General features: G+C 40.6%; 1 protein-coding gene across 1 annotated transcript in view; it reads left to right on the top strand.

Annotated features, from left to right (window-relative positions):
- SEPTIN11 (septin 11) overlaps positions 1–20,100 on the top strand; it is a 38,356-nt gene that overhangs the window by 1,132 nt on the left and 17,124 nt on the right. Inside the window, exons 2-3 of the mRNA XM_015816377.2 lie at positions 9,928–10,123; positions 15,831–16,017. Coding sequence (XP_015671863.1) covers positions 9,957–10,123; positions 15,831–16,017 — 354 coding nt within the window. The 5' untranslated portion in view covers positions 9,928–9,956. The remainder of the gene's footprint in view (positions 1–9,927; positions 10,124–15,830; positions 16,018–20,100) is intronic.

Raw genomic sequence — 20,100 nt, 5'->3', positions numbered from 1 at the left:
CTGTGATCATTGTGAGACTCCTAGACTTTTGAAACTTGGAATACTATCGTTTTTCTTCTTTTAATTTTTGACAAGCCTGAGTAGGTCAGTATCCTTCTGCACTCAACTTGAATGTGCTCTGCCCTGAGTTATTTTTTTGCTGTTGACTGCCCTAACTTTTATCTCTGCTTAGTTCGAATTTTTCAAACTAGGCAAGTTTAAGATGAGTGGGGTTTAACTCCCAGAATTCCCCAGCCAGCATGCAGGTTAATACTACTGCCATTATTAAAAACACTTATATAGCTGCCTCTTTTTAAGAGACAGAATTCTGGGCATCCACTGCTGAGATACAAAACAAAAACACTCTAAAAAGAAATAAAATAAAAGCAAAGCAATTGAAGCATAAAACCTAGCACCGCAGGCAATTTCAGCCAATGCGGCACCCCATTTCAGCACGTAGGGATTATTTCTAAACATAAACCTTCAAACTTCTCTTCAGCAAATGTTATTAAGCCCTTTGATACAAGAATTCAAGTGAGTGAACTAATTTCTGTTTGCAACTAGTATATTTATCTGTACGTTAGGGCAAAGACATTTCAGAACTGTTATTCCAACTTTATGGTGCTCTGGAGTGGAGGCCAGGACCTTCTCTGATAAAGAAGGAATCCACAGTAATGCATTATTTACGTAATGGTTTCCTGACTGCTTATCAGTCTGAGAAGCAACTTCTACAACCCAAATTATAATTGTAAAGCAGCATCTGGATCTGCTGTTTTTAAAAGCAGAGGGTGAAGTCCTGCATTTTTAATGCCTCCTTGTTTCTAAGCTATCTTTTGTTTAGAAAGTTGGCATAGTACAGAGAACAGTCCTAGATAGATGTTTTCCTTGTGGTTATAATCCTCTACATGCAGAGAATTTTATTCCTGTTAAATGGGGGAAGCATTTAAAAAGTGTAATAATTCACTAGAGTTTAGACTTTTTTCATATTCCTCTGTTTTAATATGAATAGAATAGAATAGAAAATAGAATAGAATAGAATAGAAAATAGAATAGAGAACAGAGAATAGAAAATAAAAAATAGAAAATAGAATAGAAAATAGAGAGTAGAGTAGAGTACTTTATTTGGCCTAGTGTGATTAGACACACAAGGAATTTGTCTCCGGTGCATAAGTGCAGCACAAGAAAAATGGGTGATGTAAAATATTCTCCAGAACATATTTGAGTGTTTTAATCACATGAGCACATTTCAGATGCCTAAAGAATGTGGACTTTTTGAGTGGGATGTTTACAGGTAGTCCTTGACTTACAGCCATTTGTTTAGTGACCATTTGAAGTTACAACAGTATTGAAGAAAGAAACTTATGACTGATTTTTACACTTACGATCATGGCAGCATCTCCATGATCAAAATTCAGATGCTTGGCAACTGGCATGTACTTATGACGGTTGCAGTGTCTCAGGGTCACATGATTCCCTTTTATGACACTCTGACCAGCAAAGTCAATGGGGAAGCCAGATTCATTTAACAACCGTGCTACTAACTTAACAATTGCAGTGATTCACTTAACAACTGTGGCAAAACTCACTTAACAACTGTCTAGCTTAGCAATGAAAATTTTGGGCTCAATTTTGGTTGTTAAGGTGAGGACAACCTGTATTTTATATTTTTTTTAACACTAAACGTTCAATTTTGGAGCAAGAAAATTACATTAAAGTGCACAATTTTTTTGCAGGACAATATAGAAACAGCTAGTTCTGAGGAAATTGATGTTACATTGCAACCTATTCCATGTGTGCTCGTTGAATCGTATTCCAACTCTTGGAAAACCTTTTCATGCTCTTAAGATTATATTTACTCTTTCTTTACATTTGCATCTGACTTTTGTAAGCTGACTGCTGCATTTGATGTTTCTCTTGAATTTTACCCATGGTTTCCTCGTGATTGGCTTGTGCAAGTTTTTTTTTTCTTTTGAGATACTGAAGCAAATTGACTTTTTAAGAGTTGTGGTCAAAGTCACTATGCCAAACAAAAAAGCTATAAAAGATCCAAATCAAATGTCTCCAGAGATTTGAGTGTCTCTGGAATGCAAAAAAGTTGCTTGGTCTCCCCTCAACGTTAGTATTCTTTCTTTCTTTCTTTCTTTCTTTCTTTCTTTCTTTCTTTCTTTCTTTCTTTCTTTCTTTCTTTCTTTCTGTCTGTCTTTCTGTCTTCCTTCTTTCCTTCCTTCCTCCCTTCCTCCTTTCTTTCTTTCTTTTTCTTTCTTTCTTTTTCTTTCTTTCTTTCTCCTTTCTTCTTTCTTTCTTTCTTTCTTTCTCCTTTCTTTCTCCTTCCTTCCTTTCTTTCTCCTTTCTTTCTTTCTTTCTTTCTTTCTTTCTTTCTTTCTTTCTTTCTTTCTTTCTTTCTTTCTTTCAAGTTTAGTCTTCTAACTCCTTTGTGTGACTAATAAATGTCTTGAGACTTCTTGCATTCCTGAAAAACCATTTTTTGTGTGCACAAGAATGAAATTGTTGATCTCTGCCCTTTATTTGGCAGAGATGAGCTATTCCCATTTCTGTCCCTTTATCTGATATCTGATTTGTTTTTACAGTAAAACTTGGTTTATTTCTTTAGAAAGAGACAACATTGACTGAAGCCTTGTGCACTTTAAAACATTTAGCCTGTGGAGATAGATTTCACTGTCGAATTCCTTTTTTTTTCTCCAAATGCCTAGCAGAATTGGGCTTAGGGATATCTAAGGCACGCCAGGAAACTTCTGGATGTAATGATCTCTAAAGTCAAGCTGACAGAAATTAGTTGCCTGTTTTCCTCTGCCATTCCTGTTCCTCAGCCTCAATGCAATTTCTTTTCCCAGTTTCCAGTATTTTGGCCTGGTTTCCGGGCAAAAAAAAAGGCCATAGGAATGCATTGATTCACTTAACAACTGCAGTGATCACATAACAACCATTGTGTTCACTTAATGAATACTGCAAAAATGTCATAAACCTTTGTATGATGTTTTTGCTGAAAATTGGGATTTACTTTAATTTTTTTTTTTTTTTTGGCAAAAGTGCCCCATTGCAAAGGTGTGCTTTAAAATTGCTGACTGGCTGAAGGTTGACTCAGCCTTCCATCCTTCTAAGGTCATTAAAATGAGGGTTCAGATTATTGGGGACAAATTTGCTGACGTTGTAAACCACCCAGAGAGTGCTCTAAAGCACTATGGGATGGTATATAAGCCTAAATGCTATTGTTATAATTGCAGCAAAAAAGTCATAAAATCAAGTCGGTCACATGGGTGACTCACTTTATAAGAGTCATGACTAAAACTGTAATCGGCAAGCTCCGTTAGGTTCATCAGTTGAGAATATCTGTATCTCCTTCTTAAAAGCTCTCAGCTGGAGGGTTTTACATGAGTGGACCAAAGAGGTTTGTCTTACTGTATCTCCAATTTCAGTCCAGCCACTGTAGCAACAGACAATTCTGATCATAAGCATTAAGAGCACCTAGTTTCACATTTTCACTGTCACAATTCACAGGAGCTGTAAAAAGCAGCAGAAAAACAATGGCATGGCATCTGGAAACTCTTTGGAATCTTTTAAATGTTTTTGTCTACAGTTTCATAATTAAGTTTGCCTTGTGAAGTTTCTCATCATAACAACCCCTCAAAGTGTCATGCAAATTGCAAGGCATATGCACGCAAAGCCATGTCCTGAAAAACATGCTTTTTGTCTAGGATGTCCTAAAAAACCCCTTATTTCTCATTTCTTGTTTCTCATTTGGTCAGAGAGGAGTTGAGAATTTTTTTTTTATCAGTTAAAGAGGCACTTGTCTACTTCTTCTTGAAGAAGCCATACGTGGGACCTTTTCTGGAAAAGGTTCTTGAGAAGGTGGTGGGCCTACAGCTTCAGAAGAACCTAAAGGAAACAGATTATCTATAACTTTTCGCTCAGATTTCAGACCTGGATGAGGTACAGAGAAGGCACTGATTGTGTTTGTTGGTAGCCTATGGAGAGACTTGAGATGGTGTGCTGAAATGGGGTTGTGGAAATGGGACACATACAATGATTGTCCCCTTTTTTTCTCCAGCATCAGCTTCAGCCTGTGTGGATGAAGGATAGCGGTCTAACTTTCAACCCCTATTGTGTGAAATTCCTCAGGATTCAACCCAGCAAATAATTTGGGAGGCTTTATGCCTACCTTGATGATTTTGATTGTTCAAACTGTTGGTTGTATGAAGTTGCTTCATGTACAGTATGTTTCATTTTGTTGTTGTTGTTAGGGTTTTTCTCTTGCATGCTGCCCTGATCCACATACAGTTGGGTGGGCACATAAACTGATTCATGGCCCATGGGAGCTCAAGAAATGGGAAACAAGACAATATTCTTTGTATATTCTTATTTATCAGTTGGGGGAGGACGTGTGCACTTATTGAGTCATTGGGTTCTCTGGATTCTGGAATGGGCACGAGTGAAAATACTTTATTAGATTTTTTTTTATCTTGCCATTATTGTTTTATAGGCAATTCAAGGCGACAAGCATACATAATACTCCTTCCGCCTCCTATTTTCCCCACACAATGTCCCTGTGAGGTGGGTTGGACTTAGAGAGAGTGATTGGCCCAAAGCCCCCAGTTAGCTTTTATCCCTAAAACAGGACTAGAAGTCACAGTCTCCTGGTGATTGGCCCAAAGTCACCCAGCTCACTTTCATGCCTATGGCAGAACTAGAACTCACCGTCTCTGGGTGATTGTCCTAAAGTCACCCAGCTTACTTTCATGCTATGGCGGGACTAGAACTCACAGTATCCTGGTTTCTAAGCCAGCACCTTCACCACTAGACCAACTGACTTTCAGTTTGTGGTCAATTTCAAACTGCTCTGTGAGGGATTGGGAACATAAATCCATAGTATGGCAATTACTCAGGCTGCAGTACAGAAATACCTGTCAACTTAAACATCCCCTGCCCAATTGAACTAGACTGATCATAATGATGATGATGATGATGATGATGATGATGATGATGATGATGATGATAAAGTTGGAAGGGACCTTGGAGGTCATCTAGTCCAACCCCCTGCTCAGGCAGGAAACCTTATACCATTTCGGACAAATGGCTGTCCAGTTTTTTCTTAAAAACTTCCAGTGTTGGCGCATTCACCGCTTCTGGAGGCAGATTGTTCCACTGGTTAATTGTTCTAACTGTCAGGAAGTTTCTCCTCAGTTCTAGGTTACTTCTCTCTTTGGTTAGCTTCCACCCGTTGCTCCTTGTCCTGCCTTCAGGCGCTTTGGAAAATAGCTTGACTCCCTCTTCTTTGTGGCAGCCCCTGAGATATGTAAAAAAATTAATTTGATGCATATTCTAATGTGCTAGTTTGCATTTCCCAGGTCTATAGGCAAAATAAAACACATTTCTATATGCTAATATTTGTATTTTTATAAAGTTTTAAATTCAGAAGGTATGTGGGTTAGGAAAATGTGCATATTTCAGAAATTTTTCATTGGAAAATTTCTTAGAAAATTGCCAATGGATATGGGATGATGACAGCCTTCAGGTTAGAACAAATGAAAAGGGGCAAATGCAAATTTAACAGATTCCGCCATCTCTATTCCAACTTAAAACTCATTGAATATGGTGGGGGACCTACTGAGAACTACATTGTTAGCAAACATGAATATAATTTTACTGCATTAAAATATAAAGTACTGTTCTCTTGTGCTGTTGGCGGATTTTCTAAAGGTATTTTGTTAGTTGTCACGGGAAGCCAAATTGTGGGTCAGAGGGAACAGGAAGGCTTTGTAAGGTCTGCTAAACCCGAAATATTAATTCCTTATTGAATAAAACAGGAGGCAGTTTAGCTTTTTAAGAGAAAGCAATTTGCATGTTTGCTTGGTCTCTGTTGCAGACCAGAACCAAAAGAGTATAAAAAAAATATGGGACATATCCACAATTTGAACTCTACAGTTTTAAGAATTTTTTTTTAAATGTTTTCCCCATAAAAACTATACATTCAAGTGATTAAGAATGCATCCCCATTGCTCCTCAATTGATATTATTGTTGTTGGTTCTGTTTGATGAAAATAGCAGCTGATTTCCTTCTTCAAAAAATGTGAATCTTCTTATGCAAAGTCAAGATGTATTATAGAATGTCAGACCAGTATGCAAATTGCATTTGCCTGTTCTGTCGCTCTGCACTCATGATTTTCTAAAAAAAAAAAATATCTGTCATTTTAAACTATTTTTTCTTGGTAGCTGAACATAGGTTTGGAATGGAAAGTGGGGGAGGCGAATGAAATTAAAGAGGTAACTGGAAATGGTTGAAGGAATAAATACAGGTAGTCTTTGAACCGTGATCACAGTTGAGCCCAAAATTTCTGTTGCTAAGCAAAACAGTCGTTAAGTGAGTTTTGTTCCATTTTACGACCTTTCTTACCACAGTTAAGTGAATCAGTTTGTAAGTTAGTAACAGGGTTGTTAAGTGAATCCGGCTTCCCCATTGACTTTGCTTGTCAGAAGGTCGCAAAAGGGGATTGCGTGACTCCCCCAGGACGCTGCAACGGTCATAAATATGAACCAGTTGCCAAGTGTCCGAATTTTGATCACGTGACCATGGGGATGCTACAACAGTCATAAGTGTGAAAAAGGATCATAGTTCACTTTTTTAGTGCTATTGTAACTTTGAATGGTCACTAAATGAATGGTTATAAGTCGAGGACTATCCCGTGTTTCCCCGAAAATAAGACTGAGTCTTTTTTCCCCCCCTCCAAAAGAAGCACCAGGTCTTATTTTCAGGGGGAGGGTGTCTCTTTTTTACTCCCCTCCTGCACCGACAGCCCTGCCCAGCTGGTCCACTTCTTTGGCAGCCGAAAGAGTAGCTTCATTCTGCAGCTGCATTCCGGCCTGCATTTCTCAGTCAGGACTTTCCGGAAGGCCTAGGCCAGGGGTAGGCAACCTTGGCTCTTTTATGACTCGTGGACTTCAACTCCCAGAATTCCTGAGCCAGCATGGCTCAGCTTGGAAACCTCTCCCTTTCCCCTCAGTGTGGCTGGCTCAGGAATTCTGGGAGTTGAAGTCCATGAGTCATAAAAGAGCCAAGGTTGCCTACCTCTGGCCTAGGCCTAGGCCACTTTATGACTCGTGGACTTCAACTCCCAGAATTCCTGAGCCAGCATGGCTCAGCTTGGAAACTCTCCCTTTCCCCTCAGCATGGCTGGCTCAGGAATTCTGGGAGTTGAAGTCCGCGAGTCATAAAAGAGCCAAGGTTGCCTACCCCTCGCCTAGGCAGCTATGGACCGAGCTATTGGTTCTCGGCTGCAGTGGCATTTCCAGAAAAGCAGGCCTGGCTGAGAAATGCAGGCCTGGCTGCAAAAGAGGCCTCAGAAGAAGTGGGCCGGCGAGGAGAGGCCTGGCTACGAGGGAAGTGGGTGCGGGGTAGGTGGGCCAAATCCACTCCCCCCATCCCCGTCCTAGCTTGAGTTTTAAGTGTGTGCCTCATCCCAAAACTAGGGCTTTTGGGGGGGTTAGGACTTATATTAGGCCCACTCCCCAAAATCAAGCTAGGGCTTATTTTAGGGTAAGCCTTACTTTCAGGGAAAGAGGGTACCTATGTCTTTCTTTGCTAGAGACAAAATGGAAAACTAGAAACTAGGAGCTGTTACTTCCAATTTGACTGTTTTATTTAATCCCATTGTGCAATAAATATTGATGACCCTTCATGAATAAGCAACAAAACCAATTTCTGCTTCCCAAGTTGCATGCATATTGTTACTTTTTATAACAACAACAACAACAACGACAATGATAATGATAATAATAATAATAAAGTTGGAAGGGACCTTGGAGGTCATCAAGTCCAACCCCCTGCTCAGGCAGGAACCCTACACCATTTCAGACAAATGGCTGTCCAGTCTCTTCTTAAAAACTTCACTTTTCTCATCTGGATTGGCACCCTATTGCAAGGAATTTGGGAATATCTTCCAGTTGTACAATCTGGAGAAGTATTCTGAACCAAAGTACAAAACTTACTGTTTTTTTTTAAATCCACTCTTAACATCACAAGCGTAAAAACTCATGTACTCTATACTGACTTTCAATTTGAGTTAAATGTGTTTACATGGAAACGATCCAACAAGAAAATGTTTGCTTTCTAATCATGTGTTTTGCAACAAGAAATACAGTTAATTTAGATTAAATGTCTGTTCCTACCAGATTTCTTGTCTGTTCCTTCCCAAAATTGCAGTTTCTGTCTCTTCTGTTATGCTTTCATGCTAGTAAAGAACAAATTTTGAGCAATTGTATTTGGCTGTAACCTCTGTCTGTAATTTAACTTGTTAGTTGAAATGCTATTCAGTGCCAAAAATATTCACATACTGACTTACAAACACAATTGGGACCAGAATGTTGGTTGCTAAGCAAGGTGGCTATTAAATGAATCATGTCTGATTTTTTTACCTTTTTTTATACTGTTTTAAGTGAATTACAGCTATGACTTATGATCATAACTGTAATTAGAATTTCCATTGTTAAGCAAGGCAGTTAAGTGGGTCACACCCTATTTTATTGCCTTTTCTGCCACGTTTTTTTAAACAAATCACTGAAGTTGTTAAGACTTAAGTGAATCAGGCAAACATTAGGTGATTTGAGCTTCCCCGTTGATTTTGCTAGTCAGAAGCTAATTGGAAAGGTCGCAAAAGGATGATCACATGACACTGAGTCTGTCATGGTTCCGACAGATGAAACTCTTCAAAGAACTTCGAGGCATCTAGCACATACATAGGCGAAGCCAAAATCTGAATTCCCCTCCCCTGCACACATAATATCAAGCACAATTCCCTCCTCTGATTAACAGTCATAAATCACATTCTCCAATTAGTTTGAAATGCAGGCTTTCCCTCCAGTTCTCCAACCGCCATTTCTTATCTCTTATTTCAAAAAACCTTCATTCTCACACTGCTACAATATTGTTATGTCTTACTAATTCCCATACATATTCCTGGGCCGGAGAAATTGTTTAATTTTATGAACTGGTGTCTGGGGATCTCAGAGTTAGTTCAGCTTTGACATTACCATGCCGTGTATTTAATAAAAAATAAGATTTTCGGAACCGAAATGAACCTGGGCTTTTATTTGGATCCTCGAGCTGGATGTTGACACTAGGCTTGCACTGAGAATTAATTAATTGAATAAAGTATGTTAAATTAACGTAGAAGACTGTAAACTTTCGTCCCTAAGCACTGTTTTCTCATATTTATTATTGATTTGTTGCACAGTCAGCCAGATTTTCAGACTGGTAATTCGGCATTTTTATCCACCCTACTGATTCTTTCCTAAAGACCTGGGATAGGCTGATGTTGATGTTTTATGGTGCTAGAGGTATCATTTTATCTTATTTATAAAATTTATTTGCCACGCATCTCGTTTCAAAGTGACTTTGGATGGCATATACCAGGGGTAGGCAACCTTGGCTCTTTTATGACTTGTGAACTTCAACTCCCGGAATTCCTGAGCCAGCCATGCTGAGGGGAAAGGGAGAGTTTTCAAGCTGAGCCATGCTGGCCCAGGAATTCTGGGAGTTGAAGTCCACGAGTCATAAAAGAGCCAAGGTTGCCTACCCCTGGCATATACCATAAAAGCATTTATGACTTTAGTATTTAAAATTCTTGTTTATTTAGTATCCGTGGTGGTGCAGTGGTCAGAATGCAGTATTGCAGGCAAACTCTGCCCACTGCCAGCAGTTCGATTCTCACTGGTTCAAGGTTGACTCAGCCTTCCATCCTTCCGAGGTCGGTAAAATGAGGACTCAGATTGTTGGGGTCAATATACTGTAACCGCTTAGAGAGGGCTGTAAAAGCACTATAAAGTGGTCTATAAGTCGAAGTGCTATTGCTGTTCTTGGAGAGAACATCCTGTTCTTTAGATGAAGCAGAAACATGGGGGTTGGGATGTCCTAATTCAGATGTCTTTTTTTTCCAGGGGAAACTGGCATTGGCAAATCAACCCTCATGGACACACTATTCAACACCAAGTTCGAAAGTGACCCCGCCACCCATAAGGAACCTGGTGTACGGTTGAAAGCAAGGAGTTATGAACTTCAGGAGAGCAATGTCCGCCTCAAGCTGACAATTGTTGATACGGTGGGATTTGGAGACCAGATCAATAAGGATGACAGGTAATGTGAAATTTGATGGTGATGATGATGATGATGTTATCCATTCAGTCATGTCCAAATCTTGGTGATTCTGTGGGCCAGGCCTCTCCACATCTTCTGATCTTGCACCACCTCTTTGAGTTTTTCTATGCTTTGGCCGGTGTCCACTTTGATGATGTCCAGCTTTTATCTCAAACTCTTCTCAGCATAATTGCTTTCTCCATTGAAGTTCCCCCCCCCCCCCACATGTCCTGGCCAAAATAAGCGAGAGGCAATTTTGTGATTTTGATGTAAAATTTACCCCATGCAAAATATTCTGGAAATGGGAGAACTTAGAGATCTTGATGGGGGGAAAATATCCATTGATTGGTCTCTAAATTTTAATAAATGCATCAAACCTGGGACACCAAGGGACAGTCCTTGCCTGCTGGAAGAAATCTTGGGAAACAGTATAGAGGTTTTCAAGCCCAGAGAAAGACAGACAGACAGACAGATAGACAGACAGACAAAGAGAAAGAGAGATCAGTTGTTCAAAAGGAGAAATACCGTACCATTTATTGTCTACTTTGCATCTGATTCAATTGGCAGCAAGCTTTCCTTCATCCGTCAAGATCTTCTTTGTTAAAAAGGCACCCTCTGAAGGTGATAGAAACAGGCAAGCTGTTATCCCAATGTGCCTTGTCACAATTGAAGGCTTGTTTCAAATGATCGTTAGCCAAGTCTGGCAACCACAGTTAATCTCCTATCATAGTTGTTTTTTTAAAAAAAGCGGGGTGGGGGTGGGGTTTTCCAAACAGCTGCTAATCAAAGATGATGATTGAATTCTTTATAGAAAAACCTTCAGTTTTTCAAGAAGGTATATCAGCTAATTGTGTTAATTCTAGAAGGCAATGAGGCTGCGTCTCTCTTTGGATGTGATATATATTGTGGTTTCCTATTTTTGGTTGGGGAGTGTGGGGCGGGGGGGGGGTGTAGGCAGCAGGAAAGTTCATTATTACAGGTAGTCCTTGACTTACAACCAACACAATTGAGCCCCAAATTTTTGTTGCTAAGCGAGACAGTTGTTAAATGAATTTTGCCCCATTTTTCTTGCCAACATCGTTAACCCGAATCACAGCAGTTGTTAAGTTAGACACACGGTTGTTAAGTGAATCTGGCTTCCCCCATTGTCAGAAGGCCGCAAAAGGGGATGAATGACCCCCAGAATATTGCAACCGTCATAAATACGAGCCAGTTGCCAAGCGCCCGAATTTTGATCCCGTGACCCTGCGGATGCTGCAACGGTCGTAGGTGTGAAAAATGGTCATAAGTCACATTTCTCAGTGCCCTTTGAACAGTCACAGAATGAATTGTTGTAAGTTGAGGCCTCCCTGTATAGGGAGAACAACATCTAAGACCTACCTACTGTAAGACACAGCACTTACTCTGAACTTGACCACAGTTAAGCCAGATCTCAGTGACTGCCAACTAACGGGCTGTTGCAAAACCAGATTTATTTGGGCTAAAGTGGCACAATTTAGGTTTATTTCAGGCATAAATAAAATATCCATTTCAACCAAAGGTGGTAACTTAAGTTGTCTTTTTGGGGATCCCTTGTAACTTTGAACACTCACTAAGCAACCTGTCATAAGTCTCAAATTAGTGAGGTTTGTGGGTTGCCAAAGGAAGGTTAGGATTTGTGTCCTCCTTCAGCTGTCTCTGATGAAGGGGAGAAGTGTAGATTATATTTAATGCAAAGTGAATAAGATTTGCAGCGCAGTAGTTATCCAGCTTTATTAAGCAAGCTCACTCCATATATGGTGAGCCAAAACCTTTTTTAAAAAATAAAATAAAATGTTTTCATGTGTGCAGTGACCCACAGTTTCTGAAATCTGTTACTTTGCTTGTCTTTATACTAGACCATTCTGGTGTAAAGAAAAAGATTATTTCCACACAAACACACTATGGGAAACCCGTGAATACTGGATTTGTTTCAAAATTGATCTGAAAGTTTGTAGACTACCTAAAACTTTGGGTGTGGGTGAGTTGATTTTTAGCTAACAGCCGGGCTATTTTAACAATTTTGTCTTGAATTTTCCTAAATAGGGAATAAGTCTTTCACAAGGAATTCGTGGAATGTGTGGTTTGAGGAAAAAAAAAAGAAACTCAAGATGCTGTCATTTTAAGACCGTGGAAACATAAAATGGGAAACTAATCAGTAGAAATCTCTCTCTGTGTGTATGTGTGTGTGTATGTGTGTATAAAACAGCATGGGTGACTCCTAGCACATCTTACCTTTAGTTTCATTTCTCTGTGAAATTTGGCATTCTTTCTTTTTCTGCCATAAGCTTTCCATGTTTCTCCAATACACCTATATTTTGGAATAAGGAATACTATATGAGCAAGGGAGCTTTTTTATTATTATTACATTGGATACTGGATCACAAATACAATAAACACTGGATTTCATTGGATCCGGGATTCACATGGTATCTGCTGATGCTGTTGTCTGTTGTCTAGTTGCCTAGTTGTCTTGACAAGAACCATCTATGCCAGACATGTCAAACACAAGGCCCAGGGGCCGGATGCGGCCCGCGAAGTGGTTTCATGTGGCCCGTGAAGCCATCCCGGAAACAGTGAGGGAACGGCCCCCGCTGCCTTGGCCCTGGCCCAGGCCGGCCGGGAGCCAATGTACAATTTTGTGGTGGCCATCTATGTTGAAACGCATTCAGTCTTCGCTCCATAACACACACCCCTGCATGGCCTGAGAGGAACAGTGAGGCTCCTCCAGTGGACCATGCCTTGGCACTTGCCCCGGTCCCACCCCCTTCTGCCAGAGACCCTCAGATCTGTCCCACTCCTGCCCAGGCCCCCACAGGCACTCTTGACGCGAACGGTGTAGAGCTGGCCACGCCCGCCCAGTAGGCCACACCCACTCCATCCACACCCACCAGGTAGGCCACACCCACCCGCCCCCCTGAGGGCAACCACAATGCTGGTGCGGCCCTGAGTTTGACACCCCTGATCTATGCCTACGATCAGACTCTCTATCAGACTCTCCGAGACTGTGGAAAGCGTGCAGAAAGGAGCAGTAAAGATGGTTAGGGGGCTGGAGACTGAGATATATGAAGAAAGGTTGCAGGAATTGGATATGTCTAGTCTAGTGAAAAGAAGGACTAGGGGAGATAAGACAGCAATGTTCCAGTATTTGAGGGGCTGTCACGAGGATGGGGGGGGCAAACTATTTACCAGAGCACCAGAAGGCAAGACAAGAACCGATGGAGGGAAACTAATCAAGGAGAGAAGCAACTTGAACGAAGGAGAAACTTCCTAACCGTGAGAACGATCAACCAGTGAAACAACTTGCCTTCAGAAATCGTGGGCGCCCCATCACTGGAGGTCTTGGAGAGCCACTTATTTGAAAGACTCTTCTGCTGATGCAGGGAGTTGGGCTAGATGACCTCCAAGGTCTCTTCTAATTCTGTTATTCTATGTTCTATGTCACCCTTTTGTGGGAATGCGTCAAAGCACATCCTGCTACATTTCTGTTTTGTGTGTGAAATTTATTTTCTTGAGCATCTGTTCAGTTCTCTCGAAGAAAAGAATGTCTGGTTGTTTTATCTCTGGACAAGTTCCAGAGCATAATAAATAAGTCTGGTGGAGTCTCAGAAGCCAAAAGATTCTGATATTTAATATCAGAAGCCAAAAACAGATTTTCCACGATTCAGTTGGAGTTTTAAGTATCATGAGCTACTCCTTGTCTTTTCCCATGATTAATAAAACCCACAGACAATGAACAAATGGTATTTGCAAATAAACACGAATTATTTCATAAATTTGCATTCTATATATGCTAGCTACAGACACTATATTTCAATAATGGAATGCAAAATCACAATATAGTCCTTTTTATAACATTATGGATATTCACACACTGGGTCACCTCCAGTGCTGTCTTATTGTAGAAGATGCTTGTTATAGTAATCTCGAGCAATGTTTCTCAACCTTAGCAATTTTAAGATGCAGGGACTTCAACTCCCAGAATTCCCCCCTACTGGCATGGCAAAAATTCAGCTTCTGCTCAATTTTATGCTATGGAATCTAGAAGTGAATTACGCCACTGTACAGAGCATTGTTATAGACCAGTGGTGGTGAACCTTTTAGAGACCGAGTGCCCAAACTGCAACCCAAAACCCACTTATGTATCGCCGGGTGCCAGGGGGCGTGACCCATTAGCTGGGTGTGGCCCATTGGGTGGGCGTGGCTGCAGTGGTAACGGCAGACTGGGTGGGACTAAAAAGTTCAATCAATCAATTCCAACTTTGCAAGATCTTTTTTTTTCCCGTGAGAAGTTGAAATTGACTGATTGAACCTTTTTTTTTGCACACGGCAGCAGAGGCCTAAAACGGAAAAGTTTTATAAAACCCAGCTGAAGGCCTAGGACTGGGGCGACGGCATGCGTGCCCACAGAGAGGGCTCTGAGTGCCGCCTCTGGCACCCGTGCCATAGGTTCGCCACCACTGGATTAAGATCTTTCAAGTCAATGAGGTGATTGGGGCTACGGAAGATCTGACTTTGGTCTGTGCACAGGGCAGTATCAGAAATCGTTGTTTACTCAGATTTGAACATGGCTAATGGAACAACATGCCTGCCACATGGATCTATTCTCCTGTTTTGCGCTGCGTCAGCTTCTGTTATAACTCCAGCTCTATTCTCTAAAACTTTCCTTATCTTTAAACTTGGAATTCACTATAAGCCCTCAGTGTAAAGCTTCTTCCTTGCTTAATGCTAGCGCAGGGGAGATATGGAACAGCTGTCAAAAGATGCTGGCAGTTCTTTTTTCCCCATTCAAATTCCAATGAGATGCCCTGATAAACGGACAACGAATCAGCACCCTGCAGCTCCTAAGGAGTTCATCCTCAGTTGAAGAACCAGCTGTTTCTGAAAAAGAACAGTTCACCCCCCCCCTTAGTATACAGACATGCTCACAAACTGTGTAAAACGTTGTTCCGAAGCAGCACAATGCTAGATGTGGGAGATGACCAAGCTAGGCCCGAGGGCGGGGTCAAATGCCCCATCAGTTTGGAGTCTTTACATCTCCATAAAGGGCCTCAGTCCAGCCCTCCTTGATGTCCGTTGACTTTTATTTGGCTCCAGTTCACCTTGACTTTCTGCATATCTGTGAATTTGCTATATAGGAAATCCTCAACTTACGAACATTCGCTTAGTGACTGTTTGAAGTTACAACGGCACTGAAAAAAGTGACGTGACTGTTTTTCACACATCTGTTGCAGCATCCCCCATGGTCACGTGATCAGAATCTGGACGCTTGGCAACTGGCACGTATTTATGACAAATTGCAATGTCCTGGGGGTCATATCATCACTTTTTGCAAAGTCAGTGGGGAAACTAGATCCACTTAACAACCGTGTTACTAACTTAACCGCACTGATTCACTTAACCACGGTTGCAAGGAAGTTTGTAAAAGGGAACAAAACTCACTTAACTGTGTTGCTTACCCATGGAAATTTTATGCTCAGTTGTGGTTGTGCTTATGATTGTACTAGGAGGAATGAGAGAAGTATATAAGAAGAATGCAATTTGCATTTGAGCCTGGATCCAAGGTTTGTCTGGCCAAGGATTTGGATGCCGCAATCATAATGGTGGTGGATCACCTCCACAAAAAAAGGGGGGTTGTTGTTAACATGGTTAATTCCTCCTGAACTGAATATGAATTCTTTTGTTTCAGCTACAAGCCCATTGTGGAATACATAGATACTCAGTTCGAGGCCTACTTGCAGGAAGAGCTGAAGATCAAACGGTCCCTGTTTAATTATCACGACACCAGGATCCACGCGTGCTTATATTTCATTGCCCCAACTGGGCACTCGCTGAAATCTCTTGACCTGGTCACCATGAAGAAGCTTGACAGCAAGGTACCGTTCACCTTGATGAGATAAGATCTCAGTTCTTATTTTACCATCGCACGGTAAAGATCCTTATTTAAGATCTCGGTTCTTATTTTACCATCACATGGTAAAGATCCTTATTTTTCCAAAGTGAGGATGAAGGTGAGGCAAAGTCTGAAATTGTTTTTTTTGAGGAGGGGGTGAACCAATGCCTTCTTAAGAGGCAAAGGGACAACATGGATAAATTCTCAAGGATGAATTAACCATCGCCCAGAAACCACATGTCCCCTGCCAGGCAGTCTTAGTTATCCAGGAAAGGTATGTATCTAAGAAGCAGGTGAAGTCATAAAAACCCTGTCCATTTTCTCAAGTTCAAACTGTTTCCAGATAACAGGGCAAGAGTGTTTACTAGACATTTCCACCGAAGCTGCACTAAGGTTGATGTCTAACTGGGATTGAATTTGGGCAATTTTGTCTGACGTGTGTTTTAAGGCTCAAAGTTATGATCCCTTCTGCACTCTGAACTGAAAAATCCATCTTGGATTCCTTCTTTCTCTCTCTTTTTTAAAAAAAATTTCTCTCCAAATGATATATGGGATAAAAAGGGCAAAAAAAGTATTTTTTCCTCCCTCCCAAATTCCTGAACGTCCAACTCAGCTTTTTGCAAACAGCACACAAAAGCAGTCACTTCTTTACACAACATTTAAATTATGGAATTCTCAGCCTGTAAAATTTGGTTTCCAAAAGAAGTGGTGGAATTTTTTTTTTTTAAAAAAAAGCCTAAAAAGTCATGAAAGATAGATTAACAGTCTTTTTATACTTTTTCTAGGGGAAAATATTTTGGAAAGAAAGTTCATAAATTTGGCAAAAGTTTTTTCCAAATAAGTATCAGCCAGAAGTATACAAGTTTATATAATATAAAGGGTTTCTAAGTGCTGTTTAATTTCTTTCTTATTATTATGTCTGCCAATATTTTTCTTGTGTTTTCTTTTGTTGCACTTGCATTTTGGTCTGTGACCGCAAAATAAAATTATTATTATTAATTATGTTCGCCAACTGTTTAATGACATTCTGTTTAGATTAGAGTTTTCAGACTGGGCATCTTTAAGATGTGTGGACTACAGGCGTGGCTAGCTGGGGAATTCTGGGAGTTGTGAAGTCCACAGGTTTTAAAGTTGCCAAGTTGAGAACCACTGATTTAGACAGAAGGAAATTGATATTCTCTGTTCTTTGCTTAATCCTTTTGTATTCTTTCCTCCACTTCAGCAAAGAACACAGGACATCCACTGTGAAATTTATATAAATCCCTAGAGAATCTTATAAGGCAGAGTTCTCCAACGTTGGGCTTGATAGGCCACCCGAGGACTTGAGACTGTGATCAACAAATACATTTGGAATTTGATTGATAACTGCTTGTGGAATTTTAAGAACATTTGCAAACATTGCTGGGGATAGAGTTTCCGATTCACAAATTGACAGTTGTTGGAAGTTAACCAGTTATAAAACATCAATTTACTGCCTCTCTTTGAGCCACATGCAGATGATAAGCATTCAATATAATCCATGATGATGGGGGGGAATGGCAAAACACGACATCATAACACAAACTTTCTTAATTGTTTTCTGGCGCGGGATGCAAATCCTAAGCTGTGTCATTGTGACACATATTTGTTTATTTGCCACCCTGCAGATGCTTGCGTTCCCAAAGGTATTCTTCAAAATAAAAATGATCTTGGTAGCTGGGCTGCGAAAAATATTTTTTATTTTGCAACAAAATAATTTCAGAAATATATAAAAGGCCAGGTGAGGCTGAGCACCTGATATTGAAGCAGTATTGCTTCCCTAGCAGCATATTCAGTATTAACTAAAAGGTGCATCATGCCATTTCAGTATATTATTTTATTTATTCATTCAGTTTATATAGCTGCCCATCTCCAACAAGTGACTCTGTGAGGCAAAACATCCTATGTTTAATTTGGAAAAGCCACACAGATTCCAGTGGGATGTTCTGCCAAGTTGTAATGGCTTCAATTTCCCAGCAAGTATGTGTTGATTATATTTGCAAATTACTTTATGAGATAAGCAGCCGGTCAAAAACTTTTTCTTTTTTCTTTTTGGTTACTTATTTGGATTTAGTAATTAGTTGAACAAGCTTACACAAGAATCTCAGTTTGTGTCCTGGGCCCCTTTTGGAGTAGTTATAAAAAAAAAATAGAGTGGAAATTTTTCTTGTTGATTTCCGATGTGCAAACACAGGCAAGATGTTGATTAGATATTTCCTACGCTTTATGAAATAAATGTAAACTTAGCACACGAACTTTGATGCAGTTGAACAATCCTTGGAATTCACTTTCACAACGATTCTTATCTCCTTCCTTTAAAATAGTTGCTAATAGTTTATAAGGCATATAATATTTCCTATATAAATATGCTATAGAACAGTAGTGGCGAGCCTATGGAACGGGTGCCAGAGGCGGCACTCGGAGCCCTCTCTGTGGGCACACGCACTGTCTCCCCAGCCCCGCCTACTCCCACAGCCCCCTCCTCACCAGCAGCCCCCCCCGGAGGAGAGTCGCCCCTGGGCAAGGCCCACGCGAAGCAGCGCAGCCAAGGACATGGTAGCTGGGCAGATAAGACTCCGCCCTTGCGCCCCGTCGTGTGCACATGATGCTGTGGGGCATGGGCAGAGGGTGTGGCTGCCATGGCGCTGCTGGGCTGCCTGGGTGATCTGTGGCGGGCTGTGGAGGTGGTGGGTGGCCCAATGGGCAGTACGGAGCAGGGACGGGGGTGGGGGGCGGTTTTGGGGCACTCGGTCTCTAAAAGGTTCTCCATCACTGCTATAGAGAGAGGAAATAGGAAATTGTGTTACTGTTTATTTTATTTGCAGCTGTCTTCTGCACAAGTAGTCGTCGACTTACGACCACAGTTGAATCCAAAATTTCCGTTGCTAAGCGAGACATCTGTTAAGTGAGCTTTGCCCCATTTTATGACCTTTCTTGCCACAGTTGTTAAGTGAATCAGTTTGTAAGTTAGCCACACGGTTGTTAAGTGAATCTGGCTTCCCCATTAACTTTCCTTGTCAGAAGGTTTTAAGGGACACTGCAACTATCATAAATATAAGTCAAATACAAGCATCCAAATTTTGATCACATGACCACGGAGATGCCGCAACGGTCGTAAGTGTGAAAAATGGTCATAAGTCACTTTTTTCAGTGCCGTTGTAACTTGGATCAAGTCACTAAATGATATGTTTTAAGTCGAGGACTATCTGTACTCTGAAATGCAAATTAGTGGATCTTATTTTATTTGCTGCCAGTATTGGAATTTTTTTAGGAAAAATGGCGAGGCTGAAAATGAATAGTTTGTTCCGAAAAGTGTTAAAAATTTAAAGTGTGTCCGATAGGATCCTGGTTGATTTCGTCATGTAAATTGCATCAACCAAATTCGACAGGTTGACTGTGAATTAAGTAGGTAATTGACGCGAATAAATTAAGAACATAAAAATCTACCTGGAGCCTTATAGGGTTAAGTCTAATATCAATCAGTCAATCAATTAGTCCAGCATTTTTTTATTATACAATAATCAGATAGCTGTCATAAGGAAGCTCACAAATAGGATGGGAAAGTGTCACAAGCAAATTCTTGAGTTAATATACTATGCAACCTCTAAAATTAGTAACTTTACTCAAGTCTTTGGTTTGGATGGGTCTACCTTCCCTTACAAGGAAGATGTGAATTTTGGTCTGTCTGGTTTTGCTGATATTTTCTATTCCTTGTTTTTAGTATTGTATAGTTTTATTGGGGGGTTTTCTGTTTTTTTATTTGTGAACTATCCAGAGCCATTAGGAGTTGAGCAGTGTAAAAATTTAATCAGTCAGTTTAACCAATCAACATTTGATAGCTCCATCCTCTATGAATTTGTCCACTTATCCACTAAAAATATCTAAACACTAGTGGTCGTTGCCACACCCAATGGCAGCAAATTCCAACTTGGATATTTGATATATAAAGAAAGAAGTCCTGAGTCATCGCATAATTGCTTTTGGTGATGATCCCAAGTTTTAATACAGCAAGAAAGGGACAGAAATCTCTCCTGGCCAACTTTTCATG

Source organism: Protobothrops mucrosquamatus, unplaced genomic scaffold (genome assembly GCF_001527695.2).
Source record: "Protobothrops mucrosquamatus isolate PMUCROS unplaced genomic scaffold, P.Mucros_1.0 scaffold440, whole genome shotgun sequence".
NCBI classification, from domain to species: domain Eukaryota; kingdom Metazoa; phylum Chordata; class Lepidosauria; order Squamata; family Viperidae; genus Protobothrops; species Protobothrops mucrosquamatus.
The sequence above is the reverse complement of the archived record's forward strand: the minus strand, read 5'-3'. Positions and strand labels throughout refer to the sequence as shown.